Consider the following 21,236-nt stretch of genomic DNA (forward strand, 5'->3'; position numbering starts at 1 on the left):
TTTTTATTTTTACTCGTGGAAAGAGTTCTGAAATGATTCATCTTTGTCCCATTTTTTTTACATCACAGAAACCTGACATTTTATATCCACTGAATATACTCCCTCCTCTATAACACACTTAGCACTCCAGGCCTTAAGAGTTTTACTTAATACTATTATGGACAAGGCACCGGTGTGCTGCAAAGCCCTGGTTACCGTTTCGCTTTGCATATCGGACAATTCACATTTCTCACAGCTTAACACATATCAGCATCAGTGACTAAGGTTAGGCAGAGATCATATGAGCCACTTACGGATGAGTAGAGTCAATCAAGCCAAAATAATGTAACTGACAAAAAGACCCTGTACAAATCAAAGTCTGCTTTTCTCTTCTGCAGTTGGGAATAACCCATTTTACCTGTAAACCAATAACACTCTGTCCAGCTTTTAGTTTATCGTCATTAAACTGTCTCTTCTGCTTTTCTGCATATTTGACACCAATGTCTACTGTGGTGGGAAAGCCTTTTGTTTTTGCCTGGAAAAAAATAATAAAAAATCAAGATAAACCTCTACAGAGACTTGCTGGCCATCACCAAGCTATGTAAATCTAGGCGTCTAGCAAGAGTCAGTTCATTGAATGGATGCATGTTCATTTACCTTCATATACCCCAGACATACTATGCTAAATTTAAAACCGAAAACAAAAGCACTAGTGACTAAAGGGAACATGCAGATCCATACCTCCATTTCCAGCTTAAAATGGGGGTTCCGGCCAGGAAAAAAAAAAAATGTAAAAGTCAGCAGCTACAAACACTGTAGCTGCTGACTTTAAGCACACTTACCTGTCCTGGGTGCCCGCGATGTTGGCCGCCCGAGGCCGACCCGTCCTTCGGCTCTTGGGTCCCGGCACCGACATCCTAACTAAGGGAAACAGGCAGTGGAGCCGCAGTGGAGCCTTACGGCTTCACTGCCCGTTTCCTACTGCGCGAGTCGCGCAGCGCTTTGTGAATGGGACACACACAGTTCCCATAACACACCGCGCCCCATTCCCCAGAAGACAACGCGGGGAGGAGAAGACAGAACATTACCGCGGCGTAAAAAGAGGCAGATTAGGAAGACTGCCTAGCAACAGCCATTTCAGGCGAGTTAAAAAAAATCCCCCTCCTCCCCTCCAATTTTTTGGTGCAATTTTTTTTTTTGTGGTGGACCTCCACTTTAATAATCCAATAGGGGACTGGTGGGGAGAGGAAACCTGCATAAATAAATATGGGAAGAACGTAGAAGGTATAGGTCTAGGCTAGGGTATTCCAGTAGGTTTGATAACACTAGAACTAGTTATAGCACATAGTGTGCTTTTTTTCCTATTAAAAGCTAAATTCTTTATTAAAAAGTGAACCATTATCCATTATGAATATTTAAAAAATGTAAATCATCAAAAAAACAAAACAAAAACAAAAACAAAAACAAAAACAAAAAAAAAAAAACACGGGAAAAAAAGTCCTGCAAGCAGCATTTTTGCAGCAGTGTAGGAGCGCTGTATACAACACTCCTACAGCGCCCCTGCCCATTGCAATGAATGGGCAGTGCTTTGGAAGCGCAGTAACACGGGCGGTTTTAACCCATTCCTCAGCCACTAGCAAGGGTTAAAAATAGAGGTCGACCGATATGGTTTTTTCTCTGGCCGATGCCGATATTTAGAAATCGCGGTGGCCGATGGCAGATATATGATGCCGATTTTTTTGGGCCCATATATTAGGCCGATTTTTTTTTTTTTTCCCCTTCATCTCATAAAATCTAACAGTTAGACCCCTTTCACACTGGGGCGTTTTTCAGGCGCTTTTGGGCTAAAAATAGCGCCTGTAAAACGGCTCCCCTGCAGTCTCAGTGTGAAAGCCCGAGTGCTTTCACAGTGAGGCAATGCGCTGGCAGGATGTTAAAAAAAAAAAAAAAAAGTCCTGCAAGCAGCATCTTTGGAGCGGTGTATACCTCTCCTCCACCACTCCTGCCCATTGAAATGAATGCGCACCGCTGCTGAAGCGCCTGCAAAGCGTTTCGGCAGCAGCGCTTCAGGGGCGCATTTAACCCCTTCCTCAGCCGCTAGCTGGGTTATAAGTGCCCCGCTAGCAGCCGAATAGCGCCGCTAAAATGACGGTAAAGCGCCGCTAAAACTAACAGCGTTTTACTGTCAACGCATGCCCGCTCCAGTGTGAAAGCAACCTTAAGTAATAAGTGATACAGAAAATTTTTTACATATAAACATTTATTAAACAAACCTCCAAATCACTTCACTTGTATGTAATTTAGAAAAAAAAACAAAAAAAAAAAAAAACTATATCTTAAATATTAAATACACAAAAACAGGTAATCAAAACTTTTGGACGAAAAAAAATGGGCTATCTTTACTGCTTATTTTTTTTTTTTATTTCATTAGTGTATTTTTTTAAAAAAAAAAATTGCGTTTGAAAGACTGCTGCGCAAATACCGTGTGACATAAAATATTGGAACAACCGCTATTTTATTCCCTAGGGTCTCTGCTAAAAAATATATATATATATATATATATATATATATATATATATATATATATATATATATATATATATATATATATAAATAAATGTTTGGGGGTTCTATGATTTTCTAGCAGAAAATACAGGATTTTTACTTGTAAGCAACAAGTGTCAGAAAAGATTTAGTCTTTAAATGGTTAAACTGAGAGCTTCTATACAAGGAGTTCAGTCTATTGATAAAAGAACCTGAAGAGATACAATGTTTCTTCTCATCAGACCTGGCAGGCTGCCCAGGGAGGAGAGAAGTCTTTCCACAGGCAACTTGCATTGACTTCTATTACAGAAGTAATTTGCAAGTCCTGCTGAAGTTAGGCCCCTTTCACACTGGGGCGGTGGGGGCGTCGGCGGTACAACAGCGCTATTTTTAGCGCTGCTGTAACGTCGTTCTTGCAGCTGTATTCGGCCGCTAGCGGTGCGGTTTTAACCCCGCCTGGCGGCCGAAAAAGGGTTAAAATCCCTCGTACAGCGCGGCTATTGCCGCGGTATAGCCGCGCTGTCCCATTGATTTCAATGGGCAGGAGTGGTTTAGGAGCGGTGAATACACCGCTCCTTCACCGCTCCAAAGAAGCGGTTTGCAGGACTTTTTTCAACGTCCTGCCAGCGCACCGCTTCAGTGTGAAAGCCCTCTGGCTTTCACACTGAGCAAACAGCGGAGGCTGTTTAGGGGCTGTTTGCAGGCGGTATTTTTAGCGCAATACCGCCTGCAAACCGCCTCAGTGTGAAAGGGGCCTAATAATCGGCTTTTTTTATCAGCACAATCAGCAGATGCCGATTAAGTAAAAAAAAGCCAAATATCGGCATATCGGCCGGTGATATATCGGTCAACCGCTAGTTAAAAGCACCCCGCTACTGACTGAAAAACAATGGTAAATCGCCGCTTTACCGCTAACGGGGCTACAGTGTGAAAGTAGCCCAACAGGAATCTATGCCCAAAGTCAAGTAATTGGGGCCTTACATAAACTGAAAGCAGGAGATTGAGGAGCCTTTCCTGGATGAGCAAAGTAATAGCAGGTAACCCATTATCGCATGATAATGGATATTAACCAGTATCCGTCATGGTCATTCAACATTTATAAAAAATAGCAATTATACTGCTAAAAAAAAAAAAAAAAAAAAAAAAAAAAAAAAACACCACACCACACACAACACTTGGTGGTGAGAGCAAACAATAGTGCCATCATGTAATGACCGAATTTGGAACACAAATCGTTCAATGGACATAAATGAATCAGATTTTTGTCTGTCACATATGTGCAGTTCCTTAAATTTTTCAGAGCCGAAAAATCCAAACTCATTTTCCATTTGTGCCCATTAACTGGACAAAACAAACTTTTTTTTGCTAGTGTATGGCCAGAATTAGATATGAAAAAGGTGGCAGACAACTCAAATCTGCAGGCAGCCACAAAAAGCTGAAGTCAAGGCTTTGAGCAGACAAGCCCTCATTTCATTACTGAATCTGATAGTGCCAACTGCTTCAAAAGCTAATAAAAGAATCAAAACATTATTATATAAAAGCCTCAGGCTGAAAAAGGAGAAAAAAAAATAAAATAAAAAGTATTTTTTATCATTTTGTTGGCTTTAAATGACAATGTTGTAGTGACCTTTATGGTTTCGTAATGACTGGGGCGTCTCACCCCCCCTAAAAAACAAGAGGGGAAACCACAAATTCTTCAGACAAACAGCAATAGGTGGGAGGTGGTCTAGCTGACACCAGGAGACAGTCCAAGAGGAAATGTCACTGCAGACATCTTCCTGCAAGCTCAATAAATCAGAACATTTGTCACGTGCACACACACATGCCAACTCCACAGAATGACAAAGAAACTGAGCTAATCAATGCTGATTTAAAGCACAGTACCTGCTATTCTATAACGGACACCACCCAACACTGACAATACAATATCTGGTACTGGGGGATATTTCATGTGTAACCATACTGCAGTTTAATACATTAAACTGCATTATAAAAAATGTGCAGGCTGTCATTCACCATTTGAAAATGTCAGTTAGGACAACTTTCTGGCTTCAAAAGGTTTATTCACGATAAAAATCCGATCTGCATACTTGTTTTGGGTCAAAGGCTAATGGATCATCATGACAACCAGCATTTTCAGAGCATCAGCAATGGCAGCCTGCGTTTCTCTGTGCAAAGGTAGATCAGCCTGTGGTACAGATCCCACTCCACCCTGTCAGGTATCTTTCCCTCCTTAAAAATGCTGAGAGAAACCAAAAGGCCAGGCTGTCATCATACAACTTCATGTGAAACAGATAACAGCTAGTCCAGCTCCCATGTGTCAGGTTATATTTATTCTTTGAAAATCTAAACAAAGAAAGAATTTCTCCTGCTCTTGTGAAGGCATTGCTAGTATAGAGAGTGGTAGTACTTTCAAAGGGAGGGAATTAAAAGATGATCATGCGCATCCCGCTGCCTAAGCTGACCAGGGGTGGTCCAAAGAGAGCCAGGTGAAGAAAAGAGGTGGAAGGCACGTGATCCGACGCTTTGATCAAATTGATACAGTTTATTTATATACAGAAACAAATAAATGCATATAAAAAGTAGCTATGTATTCATAAAAACAGGGTTACAAAATATACACATTAAAATTTTAGAAATTGGACATGCCCATGCAAGGACAAGTGCTAAAAGGTGGCTGACGCATTTCGAGGGGTTCCCTCTTCATCAGAGCCTTGAAGAATAGGAGAAGTCTGTACAATCTGTTAGACCAACATAAAAGAGCGGCTAGTTGGGAGGTATATCACATGGTAAGTGATGGATTCTCTGCCAACATCTCAGCGCTCTATATAAACGTAGATAGATAGATATCTGTTGGTTGTACCTGCATCCGTGTAAAGGTAACCCTGTTTTTATGAATACGCAGCTACTTTTTTTATGCGTTTCTGTATATAAACTGTATCAATTTGATCAAAGCGTCAGATCACGTCCCTTCCACCTCTTTCCTTCACCTGCCTATATTTATTCTTTTACATTATTGCTGGAACTTTTTTTTTTTTTTTTCCATGCAGAATTTTAAAAAGAACAGAATCCAAAAGGAATCCCTCCTGTGCAGCTACAGGCCTGAACGATTGAATCAAACTCATAATAAAAATAATAATATATTATTATTAACCACTTGCCTACTGGGCACTTAAACCCCCCTCCTGCCCAGACCAATTTTCAGCTTTTGGTGCTCACACTTTGAATGACAATTACTCAGTCATGTAATACTGTACCCAAATACATTTTTTGTCCTTTTTTCATACAAATAGAGCTTTCTTTTGGTGGTATTTGATCACCTCTGGGTTTATTTTTTGCGCTATAAATGTAAAAAGACCAAAAATTTAGGAAAAAAAAAAAAAAACATTTCTTAGTTTGTGATAAAATTTTGCAAATTATTAATTTTTCTTCATAAATTTTGGCCACAATTTATACTGCTACATATCTTTGGTAAAAATAACCCAAATTAGTGGATATTATTTGGTCTTTGTGAAAGTTAGAGAGTCTACAAACTATGGTGCAAATCTTAAAAAAAATTGATCACACCTGATGTACTGGTGGCCTCTCTCATTTCTTGCGACCCGAACAAGTCAGGAATGTACAAATACCCCCCAAATGACCCCTTTTTTGAAAGTAGGCATTCCAAGGTATTTAGTAAGGGGCATGGTGAGGTTTTTGATGTTGTCATTTTTTCCTCACAATTCTTTGCAAAATGAAGATTTTTTTTTTTTTCCCACAAAATTGTCATTGTAATAGGTTATTTCTCTCACATGGCATGTGTATACCACAAATAACGCGCCAAAATACATTCTGCTACTCCTCCTGAGTATTACGATCCCACATGTATGGGACTTTTCCACAGCCTAGCCACATAGAGAGGCCCAACATGCAGGGAGCACCATCACATGTTCTAGGAGCATAAATTACACATCTAACTTGTTGGACTACCTATTACACTTTTGAAGGCCCTGGAGCACCAGGGCAATGACACGTGGCACTGATGGCACCGATACGTTGCACTGATGGCAATGACAGATGGCACTAATGCATAGCACTGATGACACGTGACAGATGAAAAATGGCACTAATATGTGGTACTGATGACACGTGACACTGATGTGGCACTGGTGACACCGATGACAGATGGCACTGATGACACGTGACACTGATAAGATGGCATCGACAGGTACTGTGGGCACTGAATTTTCAATTTTTTTTTGTGTGTACACACCGCTGCAGCACGGGACCTCTCCCTCCTCACACGCTATCTGTGTGAGGAGGGAGAGCTGGCGATGAGAGATGATCTCATATGTTTACATATGAGATCACTTCTCATTGGACACGCCGATCGAGTGCTAAATGGCCGCTGTGATTGGCCATTTAGCACGATCTGTGATTGGCTGTGTCCAAGGTACTTGAACAGGAGCAATAACATCCTGAGGGTGCAACTGGTCCAGTGGTGCAAAAAGGGCTGTTCCTGGGTGCCCTCTAAACAGGATTCATCTACGTTGGAGGAGTCCAAATCCTCAGACACTGCCTACTCCACTTCCTCTTCATTCAACCCAAAAAAAGATGCTAGGATGAATGATATCTGCCAGCTGTTCCAACACAGTGGAAGAACAGCTGAGAATTTCTACTTGGACACAAAGGTCCTGAGGACACAGCTGAAGTAAGGAGTGAGAAGCCGGATGTTGCCTGAAAACCACAGCCGGTTTTCTGCCACATTAATTTGTGGAGGGAAGACTGCCCCCTGAAATAAGGCAGTCTAGTTCACCTAGTCCTGATACCCTAGTGCCAAGATCCACCATGCTAGTTTCCCTGGTCACGTTGCAGCCTGTGCTATGTAGGAGACATGCAAAATGTCTTACTGTGCAAGTGCAGCAAGCCAATCTGTGCTACTGTGTGGGTGCCTTATTGGATTTGTCAGTTTTAAAAACTGTCCTTAAAGCGGAGTTCCAGACAAAAGTGGAACTTTCGCTCATTTGTCTCTCCTCCTCCAGTGCCACAATGGGCACCTTTTGGGGCGGGGGTAGGGGCAGGATTCCTGTCTTTGACAGGTATCATGTTTCCACTCCTGGGAGTCTGCGCCGCGGCCCCCATGACGTCACTGTGGGGCTCCCTTCTCCTACCCCCGTCGCCGGGCCAGTGGGAGAGAGAAGCGGGGCCTTGCGAATGCGCAGTGAGTTCCCGGTGTGAAGCCGCAAGGCTACACTGCCAGGTTCCTTTACACACAATGGCGGCGGCAGTACCTGACAGCTGAAACATCAGCTGTGCAGACATTGCTGGACTCCAGGATAGGCAAGTGTCCTATTAAAAGCCAGCAGCTGCTGTATGTGTAGCTGCTTGCTTTTAGTTTTTTTTTTTTTTTTTTTTTTAGTGGACCGCCGCTTTAAGCCTAGGTTCACACTGCTGCAGGATTTCAACCCAGCAATGCAGTCCGACTTTAGCTGCGATTTGACATCTGTGCGGGTTCCTGCACAGATGTCTATACAAATCCTCCGAAGTCGCCAAAAGTAGTACGGGAACTACTTTTGGGAATCGGTGCGACGCCGCACTGATTCGGACTGTGCCATTGCTGGCAATAGCAGCTGATTTTGGCGTGCGATTTGATGTCAAATTGCATGCCAAATCACTCCCATGTGAACCTAGGATAAACTTCACGTTTTAAGTGTCCTATATGGATGTGTCCTCAATGTAAAATGGACGATTCCAACATGGCACCTGCACAGATGGGCTGGCGGCACATGCACAGTATCACAGATGGGCTGGCTGCACCTGTGCAGTAGCACAAATGGGCCACACTTGCGAAAAAGGCAGGTGGCTGCACAGAGCAGCTAAAGAAAAAGAATTGGTGTGCCCAAACAGGGTGGGGTGCATGCACCTTGTAATAATGAATGCCCACAGTGTGCTCTAGTGACCCCAGCCAGCACCAACCATTCCTATAGGTGGCAGTAAAGATGATACTCCCACCCACAACCAGTCTCTCCAATCATCCGAATGGCAGGGAGATGGCACCTGGGGTACCCCCCCCCCCCACAGAGGCACTTACATATACGCCAAGCAGAGCCAGTAAATGGTTTCAATCTTCACCCTCACCTAGATAGGCATACCCAATAGCGCCTTTAGGGGCTGGGTTCAGCCACAGCTGACCATGACCCTGGAGCTGTAAAGAACCCAAGCAGCTAACAGATGCAACCACCTACCAAACCGAGTGCCACAGTTTACAGGCTAGTCCCCAATTCTTCAACTGTGGTCCAGGTATTGTCCCTTTTGGATATAAGCATCTGTAGGGACCGATCTTGAAAACGGCTACTGTTATAGAGTACAAGGGCTCCACAGAGAAAAGCAGTTCATGTAGAAACATGTGCACGAGAGAGAGTAAGAGCTAGTCTGCAGACACTAGAGAAAAACTGAAGCAATGCTGGGAGATTTGTCAGTGTTCAATCACCTGGAGATGCCATATAACCCAGTTTCTTAAGAATGAACTCTCCTGTGTCCCATTTAGAGGTCGACCGATATATCGGCCGGACGATATTTGGCGTTTTTTTAATTAATCAGCATCGGCCGATTGTGCTGATAAAAAAGGACATTATATAACTTCAGCGTGACTTGCAAATGATTTCTGTAATAGAAATCAATGCAAGTTGCCTGAAGTCTTCTGTGAAGGGACTTCTCTCCTCTCTGGGCAGCCTGCCAAATCTGATAAAAGAAGCTGAAAAGACACAATGTTTATACTTGTGAATGAGCTGAACTCTGTGTGTAGAAGCTCTCAGTTTAACCATTTAAAGCGGTTGTATACCCGCTGTCTTTTTTTTTTTTTAACACCTGCAAGGGAAAAGGCATAATGAGCTAGTATGCACTGCATACTAGCTCATTATGAGATATTTACCTTAGAACGAGGCGCTGGCATCTCACCTGGTCCACACCGATGGAGCTGACATCTCCCCTTGGCGTGTCTTCCAGGTATCGCGGCTCCGGCCACTCACTGCGCGCGGGAGACTTCTGCCCGGCAAGCTCCGGAGTTTGCCGGGCTGTCAGCCGAGAGTCCCCTGTGCGCATGCGCCGCTGCAGTCAGCGGCTCATTGCGAGGGGAATATCTCCTAAACCTTACCCTTTTTTTTACCTACAGGTAAGCCTTATTATAGGCTTACCTGTAGGTAAAAGTTACAAATAAAAAAGGTATACAACCACTTTAAAGACTAAATCTTTTCTGACACTTGTTGCTTACAAGTAAAAATCCTGTATTTTCTGCTAGAAAATCACTTCGAACCCCCAAACATTATAGATATTTTTTTTTAGCAGAGAGCCTAGGGAATAAAATAGCAGTTGTTGCAATATTTTATGGTCACACTGTATTTGCGCAGCGGTCTTTCAAACGCAATTTCAAAAAAAAAAAAAAAAAAAATACTCTAATGAATTAAAAAAAAACTAAACAGTAAAGTTAGCCCATTTTTTTTCCGTTTAAAAGTTTTGATTACCTGTTTTTGTGTATTTAATATTTAAAGATATAGTTTTTTTTTTTTTTAATCTAAATTATACATACAAGTGAACTGATTGGAGGTTTGTTTTGTTTAATAAATGTAAAACAATTTCTGTATCACTTATTACTTAAGTTTGCTTCCACACTGGAGCGGGCAGGCATTGACGGTAAAACACTGCTAGTTTTAGCGGCGCTTTATCATCATTTTAGCGGCGCCATTCGGCTGCTAGGGGGGCGCTTATAACGCAGCTAGCGGCCGAGGAAGGGGTTAAATGCCCCGCTGCTGAAACGCTTTGCAGGCGCTTGGGCAGCGGTGCGCATTCATTTCAATGGTGAAGGAGCGGTATACACCGCTCCAAAGATGCTGCTTGCATTTTTTTTTTTTTTAACATCCTGCCAGCGCATCGCCTCAGTGTGAAAGCATGCAGGCTTTCACACAGACTGCAGGGGAGCCGTTTTGCAGGCACTTTACAGGCGCTATTTTTAGCCCAAAAGCGCCTGAAAAACGCCCCAGTGTGAAAGGGGTCTAACTGTTAGATTTTATGAGATGAAGGGGGAGAGAAAAAAAAAAAAAAAAAAAAAAAATCGGCATCATATATCGGCCATTGGCCACCGCAATTTCTAAATATCGGCATCAGCAAGAGAAAAACCCCATATCGGTCAACCTCTAGTCCCATTACGTACGATTAATACTTTTTAAATGTTCTTCTACTCTCTCCCTCAAACTTTACTTACATGTGAAAACAAAGTCACACACACAGGGTATTTTTTTCTTTCCCTATATTTAGTTCATAAGTGTGCAGAGAGGTACATACCAAACCAGCCAGGGATACCAAAGACGACTGAACTTGGGTCATATTTCCATTCTCAAATAGGTCATTTGCTTCAAAAATGTCATGTGGCTTCATCCCATATTCCTGCATGGCTTTAATAAAGTTTCCAATGTTTTCCAGCTGTAGAACAATCAGCACATCACAAAATCAAGACACATTTACATGATATCATAACTACAGAGTCTAAGAAATGTGCCCAAAGCCCTTACCTTGTGCCAGTTTATTTTTGCATCATTTACTTTCCTTACTGCGCCTGGTTGTAATCTGTTAATGAGACTAGAGGGAAAAAAGGAATTAACAAATGTACTGAACTGTTCTAAAGCGGACCATAGATAGTTCGAATATGTATAAACATGCCAATTGTACCCAAGTTGATTGATCAACTTGGGTACAACCGCATGAAAAATCCACTGATTTTGCCAGCCGCTATAGCTGCTAGAAATAATCACTGTTCTCCCAGCTGGGATGCCCGCCCCTCCTATCATGTAATGCCCCGATAAAATAACTTTAGAAAAAAGTATATTCACAGAGTTCAGAGGAAGGAGGTTCACCCTTAAATTTTAAGCCATGATGCACTTTTGAGGCTGCAATTATGTGTTGCTAAATAGGTTCGACAATTGGATATTTTGCATCAAGTCTCATGGATTTAGGTTTTGTGCACAGTTACAAAAGTAACTTTTGTGAGAAGATATACTTAAAACTTTTGAAAATGTCACAATGCCGGTGTGCTTTCCATTTGTTCTATATGGTTGCACAAGGAATTCCAAGTCTGGAAAGAGTTGCAAGGCTGTAGATATGATCTTCATATGTGCATTCCTATGTTAAATACTGGAATGAACTTTGGATGGTAAGTAATCTATCATTAAGAGTGTATACTTTCAACACTTGAGCGCTGTCAGTTTGCATTTAACAATATTAGAAAAGTAAAACTGAGAGCTTAGTTTGATGTAAAGAGCAGCACAGAAATTCTTCACCCAGAGCGAATGATAAACGGATAAAACCGGTCAGTTCAGAGGCAGCAGCAATAGCAGAACAATCGCCTGATCAGAGGTAAACCTTCTATTGTTAAACTCCATCCAAAATAATACATTTTTAGAAACAAAAAAGTACACCAAGCGCGGTTTGCTTTGTGAGCATAGTGATCTGGTTTTGCAACATTTTGCAGATTTAGGAAGGTGAATGTCAGGTGCTTAAATGTTGTTTAAATGTTGTTTTTGCTGTAAAATGGATGTATCTACCATCAGTTAGAACATGATCTGGGTTTACTGGGTTTAAAGCTCACCTAGTGGTCATATAAAAAAAAAAAAAAAAAAAAAAACAAAACAAACACACTAAACTGGAAGAAGATCACGAACTTTAGCACACAGAAATCTCTGTACAGTGCATCCAGAAAGTATTCACAGCGCATTACAGAAGTGGTCTCCAAACTGCAGCCCACGGTCCGGATTTGGCCCTTTGACTCTATCCAGCCCTTGGGGCACTGCTTCTCCCACTGACACCAACAGTGGGGCACTATTCCTTCCACTGATATAATTTTCTACTCCCACTGGCCACTGTCTGCCCCCCCTAAAGACCAGTAAAATTGGCCCCATGTTTTAAAAAGTTGGAGACCCCTGTGTTACAGCCTTATTCCAATATGGATTAAATTAAATTAATTTTTTCCTAAAAATTCTACAAAACAATACCCCATAATGACAGACAATGTGAAAGAAGTTTGAAATCTTTGCAAATGTATTAAAAATACAAAAATTCACATGTACATAAGTATACTCAGAAAAAACAGCCACAACTGGTAGCGCTGAATGGAAACTCCTATAGAAGGAAAGCAATTGATTGCTTAGTCACTTGAAAACAATCTCTGATGATGCCAATGTGGTAAAAAAACTTTCCTCGCATGAATGAAATGCCTGACCAACATGGAAACTACTGTGGCAGTACCTTAACAAGCTGTGAGATGTAAACCAGCTGTATGGAGCGGTGCTGCAGTGATGGACTGGACTCCTCATAAGCAAAACAACCTCCAATGTAAAGAGGGAGAGGAATAATGCAGAGCCAAGTAGATGGAGCAGACAGTCGGGCTGGAGCACCGGTGATGTACGGCGGGGCAGCCATGGGAAGGAGAGGAGCAGATCAGCAGCTGAGTGAACGGCTACATTTACCGGCAGGTGGAAGTGCCCCAGCGCAGCGTAATACGCTCAGGGAACATGAATCCAAAACTAGGCTTGGCACACAGGAATATGGATGAAGCGCAAGTCAATGAGAGGAGGCAGAGGTGGTACATGTACACAAGTGCTCACAGCCTTTGCTCAATACTTTGTTGAAGCACCTTTGGCATCAATTACAGCCTCAAGTCTTTTTGAGCATGCTACAAGCTTGGCACACCTATTTTTGTGCAGTTTCTCCGATTCTTCTTTTCAGGACCTGTCAAGCTCCATCATGTTGAATAGGAAGTGTCGGTGCACAGCCATTTTCAGATCTCTCCAGAGGATGTTCAAACGGGTTCAGGTCTGGGACACTCAAGGACATTCACAGAGTTGTCCTGTATCTCACTCCTTTGTTATCTTGGCTATGTGCTTAGGGCCATTGTCCTGTTGAAAGATAAACATTTGCCACAGTCTGAGGCCCAGAGCGCTCTGGAGCAAGTTTTCATCAAGGATGTCTGTACATTACTGCATTCATATTTTCCTTGAACTTGACTAGTTTCCCAGTTCCTGCCGCTGAAAAACATCCCAAAATGATGCTGCCACCACCATGCCTAACTGTAGGGATGGTATTGGTCTGGTTATGAGTGGTGCCTGGTTTCCTCCAGACACGAGGGTTGCAATTCAGGCCAAAGAGTTCAATCTTTGTTTCATCAGACCAGAGAATTTTGTTTCTCATGGTCAGAGTCCTTCAGGGGGGTCAAAACAGGCTTAGTAGAAACAGCAGGAACACTTAAGGATTCCCAGGTGACCAGCTGGCATATAAGGAGTAACTTCTATAGCTTCTATAGAGAATTTTGTTTCTCATGGTCAGAGTCCTTCAGGTGCATTTTGGAAAAAATCTAGGTGGGCTGTCATGTGCCTTTTACTGAGGAGTGGCTTCAGTCTAGCTACTCTACCATACAGAATACAAAGAAAGAAATTGCGCTAGGTGTGTGATAAAAAAAATAAATAAATAAATAAACTACTACAAATTAAACCGTGAAGGATATCCTGCTGCTAAGCACTATAACCCTGATATGGGGCACAAAGAGATAAATGTATATATATATATATATATATATATATATATATATATATATATATATATATATATATATATATATATATATATATATATATATATATATATATATATATATATATTTATTAAAATAAAAAAGTGCAGCGCCGGATAATAAACCAATGAATTACCTAGTGAACATAATATATAGGTTTGCACTTAAGTGAAAGATGTGTCATAATCAAAAATATCCAGTGAGAAAAAAAAAATCAGGTAAAAAAAGGTCCATACATAAAATTAATGTGTTAGAGAAAATATGTGCATAATAAACACATAATGTGACAAAAGTTCATAAGTGAAGGTATCCCAATGAAAGAATTCCAATACAGGAACCAGGGTCTATATTCTCCACCGCTTGTGCTGCCCGTCACCTTACAATAGATAATGGAGGCTTACCAAAAAGCCTGCGACCGCCCTTCTCAGGGGGGTCAAAACAGGCTTAGTAGAAACAGCAGGAACACTTAAGGATTCCCAGGTGACCAGCTGGCATCAGTAAGGAGTAACTTCTATAGCTCACTTCCAGGAGATAAGTGCTGCGCACCAATGGATGACCGATGAGACGGGAAGTGCGCACCAATGGATACCGACTTATCTGAAACTGTTAAACAGCTTTGAAATAAATTGGGTTTTGGTTGTGTCCAAACATGTAACACTGCAGAAAAAATCCTGTAGAGCACAGGATGGACCCTACTTTACCAAACATTTGCTCTATCTGCAAATGTCCGATATTTGCACATAGAGCGAATGTTTGGTAAGGTAGGGTCCATCCTGTGCTCTACAGGATTTTTTCTGCAGTGTTAAATGTTTGGGCACAACCAAAACTCTATTTCAAAGCGGTTTAACAGTTTCAGATAAGTGGCTATCCATTGGTGCGCAGTTCCCGTCTCATCGGTCATCCATTGGTGCGCAGCACTTATCTCCTGGAAGTGAGCTATGGAAGTTACTCCTTACTGATGCCAGTTGGTCACCTGGGAATCCTTAACAGTGTTCCTGCTGTTTCTACCAAGCCTGTTTTGAGCCCCCCTGAGAAGTGCGGTCGCAGGCTTTTTGGTAAGCCTCCATTATCTATTGTAAGGTGACGGGCAGCACAAGCGGTGGAGAATATAGACCCTGGTTCCTGTATTGGAATTCTTTCATTGGGATACCTTCACTTATGAACTTTTGTCACATTATGTGTTTTTTTTTATGCACATATTTTCTCTAACACATTAATTTTATGTATGGACCTTTTTTACCTGATATTTTTGATTATGATATTTGATATAATATGACATATTTCACTTTAGTGCAAACACCTATATTATGTTCACTTGGTAATTCATTGGTTTATTATCTGGAGCTGCACTTTTTTTTTACTCTACCATACAGGCCTGATTGGTGGAGTGCTGCAGAGATGGTTGCTCTTCTGGAAGGTTCTCCTCTTTCCACAGAAAAATGCTGGTGCTCTGTCAGAGTGACCATCAGGTTCTTTAGTCAATTCCCTGACTAAGGCCCTTCTCCCCCAATTGCTCAGTTTGGCTGGGGCAGCCCGCCCTAGGAAGAGTCCTGTCGGTTCCAAACTTCTTCCATTTACGGATGATGGAGGCCACTGTGCTCACTGGGACCTCCAATGTTGAAGAAATTTTTTTGTACCCTTCCCCTGATCTGTGCCTTGATACAATCCCATCTCTGAGGTCTAGAGACAATTCCTTGGACTTCATGGCTTGGTTTGTGCCCCGACATGCACTGTTAAATGTGAGACCTTATATAGACAGGTGTGTGCCTTTCCAAATCATGTTCAATCAACTGAATTTACCCCAGGTGGACTCCAATCGATTTGCAGAAACATCTTAAGAATGATTAGTGGAAACAAATTAGTGAGCTCAATTTTGAGTGTCATGGAAAAAGGCTGTGTATACTTATGTACATGCGATTATTTTTATTTTTTTAATAAATTTGCAAAGATTTCAAACCAACTACTTTCACATTGTCATTATCGGGTATTGTTTGTAGAATTTTGAGGAAAATAATGAATTTAATCCATTTTGAAATAAGCCTGTAAAATAACAAAATGTGTAAAAAGTGAAGAGCTGAATACGTTCCGGATGCACTGTATGTTCATTGATATACCTCATCAAGCACAGGGGATAACCTAAAATTTAGAGCTCTCCATTATAAGAATCCTTTCAATCTACTGAGCACTCAGGTTAACTCTAACCCTCACAATAAGCTGGTAATCATTGTTAAAGTGGTTGTAAACCCTGCAAAAAAATTCCAAAAAACACCTGCAAGACAAAAAGGCATAATGAGCTAGTATGCATAGCATACTAGCTCATTATGAATTACTTACCCGAGACCGAAGCCCCTGCAGCGGTCCTAGTTAATTGCTCCGGCCGACATCTCTCCAGGGAGTTACTTCCTGTTATCGCGGCTCCGGCGCTGTGATTGGCCGGAGCCGTGATGACATCACTCCTGCGCTTGCGTGCAGGAAGCCGCCGGCAACAGCACAATACAACTCAAGCGACGGCACATATGTGCCGTTGCTTCAGTGCACGTGCAGATGACATCGGCACATGCAAATACAGGGATATCTCCTAAACCGTGCAGGTTTAGGGATATCTCCTAAACTAATTATAGGCTTGCCTGTAGTATAAAGTGGTTGTAAAGGGTTTAAATCCACTTTAAGACCCAAAAACAAGAAAAACAGGGGGCTGAGCTCTATATGACTAGAGCTGGTCAAAATCTGTGCAAGGGGTACCTGGGGGGTTCTATAAAAGGTATGTCAGGCCTTCAGACACCTAGTGGTCACTTTCTAATATCAAGTGCAACATGTTTTTAGAATTTAGTCCCAATGCAAAATATATTGGGTCACATTTTTCAATGCCATTAGTAGCATTTTTGTAATTTAATTTTGCTTGCTAGTTTTATAACCTTTTATCATATATTACAAATGTTTTGCTGAAAATCTTTGCTCATCTATACATCTGTGTATATCTATCAAAATAGTACATTAATTTCCTAGTCCAAGGTACAAAGCAAAACCACAGGACTGGTTGCTATGAACACATTGCCTGCTACCCTCTGCCGAACATACTTGCCTGTGGCAAAAATGTGATATGGACACTTGTAATTAGTCAAAGTACAATTTCTCTCTTTCTATAAATTAAAACCACAACTCCGGCAGAGCAGCTAAACACCCTTTTAAAAATACATGTGTTAATTTGTTCACCTGTCAAAGAGTTCAGAATTCTGGGCACTCGCAAGTGAGATTTACACAGCTCTACCACCACCCTCTATCCAGGAGGCCAAAACTACTATTCAAAGCATTCAGCTCCATATCTTCCTTTATACATTTCTTCTCCACTTCTAGCTCGCTCACCAAACTAAGAATAAAGCTGGCTACACACACACACACACACACACACACACACACACAGAAATTCAGCAGGTTCAGCAGCAACAAAAGGTGGTCTAACAACCATCTTCTGTCAAACAGTCCTGCTGGAAAACTAGCAAGCAGTGTGGCAGTGTGTGCAGTCAATGTATGCAGCACTGGTCAGTGCAATCTGAGAGATATGAGATATAATATATATATATATATATATATGATTTAGTGTTTGCATAAAAACAGCAAATATTACAGACTGTGTATGTCTAGTCATTACTAGGTATCTGTCAAGTGTACAGTTTGGACACAAAGTGCAGTTTTACAGGGTTCAAGTGCATTTTGTCAACATTTTAGGTATACATGCCAACATGGTTATAATTTATTATATATGCAATGTTTAATCAAATAAAAATGTGATCCCCGGCAAATTTTGTAAGTTTAACCACTTACAAAGACATGAAGGTTCTATATTTGTTAATTTTAAATGAGAGACATAATATCAACCAAAAATCCAGAAAAAAAAAAAAAAAAAAAAAAAAAACACCACACATGATACAAATTGAGTTGCAGTTCAGTGAGTAAAATAAGTATTTGATCCCCAAGCAAAACTGACTTGGTACTTGAAGAAACCCTTGTTGGCAAGCACAGACGTAAGACGTTTCTTGTAGTTGGTACCAGGTCTGCACACATCTCAGGAGGGATTTTGGTCCACTCTTTACAGAACTCCTCTAAATCCTTAAAGTGGATGTAAACCCCATTCATGAAATCTGACCTAGACACATCTGTAGCATTTACGTATCTCTCTTCAAAGTGCTGAGTCCTGTGTCTTTCTGCTGCACCATTCCTCTGTTAGCATAAAATTCTGACAAACTCGCCGACACTGGAGATAAAAGCAGCTGGAAATTTGTGTGTCGGGGAGGGTGCATAGAGATAGATAAGCAAAGAGCTTGTCTATTCACAGCATGGCTCTGCACGTTTTCAACTTTCTTCATTCCTCTGCGTGCGTGTGTGTGTGTGTTCTTTCCTCCAATCAGTTGTCATGCAGTGTATGCCAAGACTCCACACCCAGTGCTCAACAGGTAGAAGAATTTCTAACACGACATTTACTTTCTCAGTAGAGAGATGAAGACAGCAGATATACATGTAAAAAACTTATGTAGGGAGATTTGTTTCATCTCTGTGTATCACCTGAGGCTGTTCACTTCACTGGGTATAGGTGAGGGTTTACATCCACCTTAATGCATTCTATGCATGAAAAAAAAAAAAAAAAAACCTGTGTGCAGCATCCCCCCTCAACCCATCTAATACTTACCTGAGCCCATCTCTATTCAGCGATATTGCATGAGAGACTCTACTTCCTGAGACTACTCATCATTGGCTGAGAAAGCAGCGGAGCACCATTGGCTCCCACTACCTAAAAATACAAACAATGAGACTTTACAATCACTTTAGGGTTTCTTGGCTGTCACTTGGCAACTCGAAGTTGCAGCTTCCTTCATGAATTTGCTATAGGATTAAGGTCTGGAAACTGGCTCCATGACCTTCATGTGCTGCTTCTTGAGCAACTCCTTTGTTGCCTTAGCGGTATATTTTGGGTCATTGTCATGCTGGAAGACCCATCCATGACCCATCTTCAAGCATGCAAGTAAACTCAGTCTGGGTTAGGGACTCCGAAAGCACCAAATGCACTGGATCAAGTGTCGAATCAGCATTTTTAATGACAGGCCACACAGCTTCTTACAGGATATAAGAATATGATAGAGCAAGCACACTTACTGGCAGAGAATGACTCCGTCTCTCAGGCCCACCTGGAAGTTGTCGCCAATCCTCATACCAGTCACCTCCTCTATCCAGAGTCGCAGATCCTCCTCTACCTGCGGGTCATATTTCAGGGCAATCTGGAAGCGCAAAAAAAAAAAAAAAAAAAAAAAAATTAAAAACATGGTTTATATATGGGCAGTAGACATACCAATAGATTTTATCAAGCATTTTTAAAGTTACAATGTGAACACTTACATTATAAATTACAGCATTTGACAGTTTAGAAATAGCATCCCCCCTCCAACATTAATATTCTATCATTTCAGCTGGGGCACCACCATAGCTTTAGACCTACAGATGTAAACAAGGAAAGAATGAAGTTTCATTTTCTCTGAAACTACCACATCAAACAAGATTACACACAAAACACAAGTAGACACTATACTAAAACACAGTATTCCCGCCACATCAGTGAACCAGTTCTGCAATTCTGACAAATCAGTGAACGTAGACAAGTTTTGCAATCCTGAAACATTGGTGAATATGGGGTAATTCCATGGTCCCAATACACAAATTGACTCAAACCAGTTCTGAAGTCCTGACACACAAGTGAACTCAGCCCAGTGAAGTAGTGAATATATAAAATGAGGTTTGCCACAGAATGGTAGTTTTGTATCGTACAATAAGTAGGCTGAACAAAAACATTCCTCCATCCAAAACTAGGTATATGGAGAAATCCCACCCGCCTGAATATTACATTCTAACAAAAGATCCTACTGCTTTAATATACAGGGCTTATTGGCTACAGTTGCTGATTGCCAAAAGTTTCTCCGTTCAACAGAAGTCAATTAAATGATGGACTTCTGTTGAACAGATAGCCCACACACTGATCAAAATTTGTCCTGCTAAACCAGACAACAAATCTGCCGATTCTGCTGCTCAGATGACAGCACTCACAATACAGGGCAGTTATAGGTTTAGGCGAGTTGCTGTCTGGGTTTGCACTTAAAACTGCCTCAATTATTACAGGCCAGTAAATTTCCACCTATTCTAATATCTTGGCCTAAATCAGAGTGAATTAGGATAAGTGCACTTTCTATAAGTTGAATAGATTGCAGCTTCCAGGAAGTATCCTATGCCCTAGTGAGACTGATGTCCTATTCAAGAGTTCCTGAAAAATTCTAAGCAGAAATATATAACCAGTGAAACAATACGAGGCCTGAGAGCACTTTTATATGATCCATGGGATTAGTGTAAACAGCAGAACCACACATCATTTGGCAGTGTGAATGGAATGTCTGAGTAAAGCACTTTGTCCCACCTACTGCTCTGTTTACACACTGCTTGGAAACCACAGATGGGAAAAATCAGAATGAAATCATATTACAGGACAATAGTCACCTATATACCTGCTAAACCGATTAGAGGTGGGAAAATGAAGATCCTGGGTTGCATCTTAAAAAGGGACTTGAAAGATTCTCTCCCCCCCCCCCCCCCCCATTAAAAAAAAAAAAAAAATGGGGACTTAGCTGCTCTATGCAATGGTTTTACACAAGGAAGCCCTGATCCTCCTCTTCTTGGGTCCCCTGTCAGCACTCCTTACTCCTACCAACCACCCCCAACTCAGTGCTCCCTATAAGCTGCTGCCTATAGGGCACTCACGCATGCTTGATCCCGAGCCGGGCTGTGTGTGCCTATTCAGACGCTTGGCCCTGCCCCCCATTCTGCTCACAGGTTTTGATCGCCTGCAGCAGGAGCCAATGGCTCCCAATGCTCTCAGTCATGCCAGGGGAGGAGGAGAAAAGCTGCTGTAGATGTGCACAGCACTGGACTGAGATCGGGCTCAGGTGAGTATTTAGGGGGAGTTACTCTTAAAAGGTGTTTTACCATAATGCAGAGAAGGCACTAAGGAAAAAACATTTTTTATCTTTATGACCACTTTAAAGCATTAAATTCACACAGGATGACCATCACTTGTGTCCACAGC

General features: G+C 41.6%; 1 protein-coding gene across 1 annotated transcript in view; it reads right to left on the reverse strand.

Annotated features, from left to right (window-relative positions):
- The window catches only part of CNN3 (calponin 3), an 88,234-nt gene that overhangs the window by 11,347 nt on the left and 55,651 nt on the right, over positions 1-21,236 (reverse strand). The window contains exons 2-5 of the mRNA XM_073593077.1: positions 19,265-19,386; positions 11,067-11,133; positions 10,840-10,977; positions 398-514 (exon numbers count right to left, since the gene is read on the reverse strand). Of these exons, the coding sequence (XP_073449178.1) occupies positions 398-514; positions 10,840-10,977; positions 11,067-11,133; positions 19,265-19,386 (444 nt within the window). The remainder of the gene's footprint in view (positions 1-397; positions 515-10,839; positions 10,978-11,066; positions 11,134-19,264; positions 19,387-21,236) is intronic.

Source organism: Aquarana catesbeiana, linkage group LG07 (assembly GCF_042186555.1).
Source record: "Aquarana catesbeiana isolate 2022-GZ linkage group LG07, ASM4218655v1, whole genome shotgun sequence".
Lineage (NCBI taxonomy): Eukaryota > Metazoa > Chordata > Amphibia > Anura > Ranidae > Aquarana > Aquarana catesbeiana.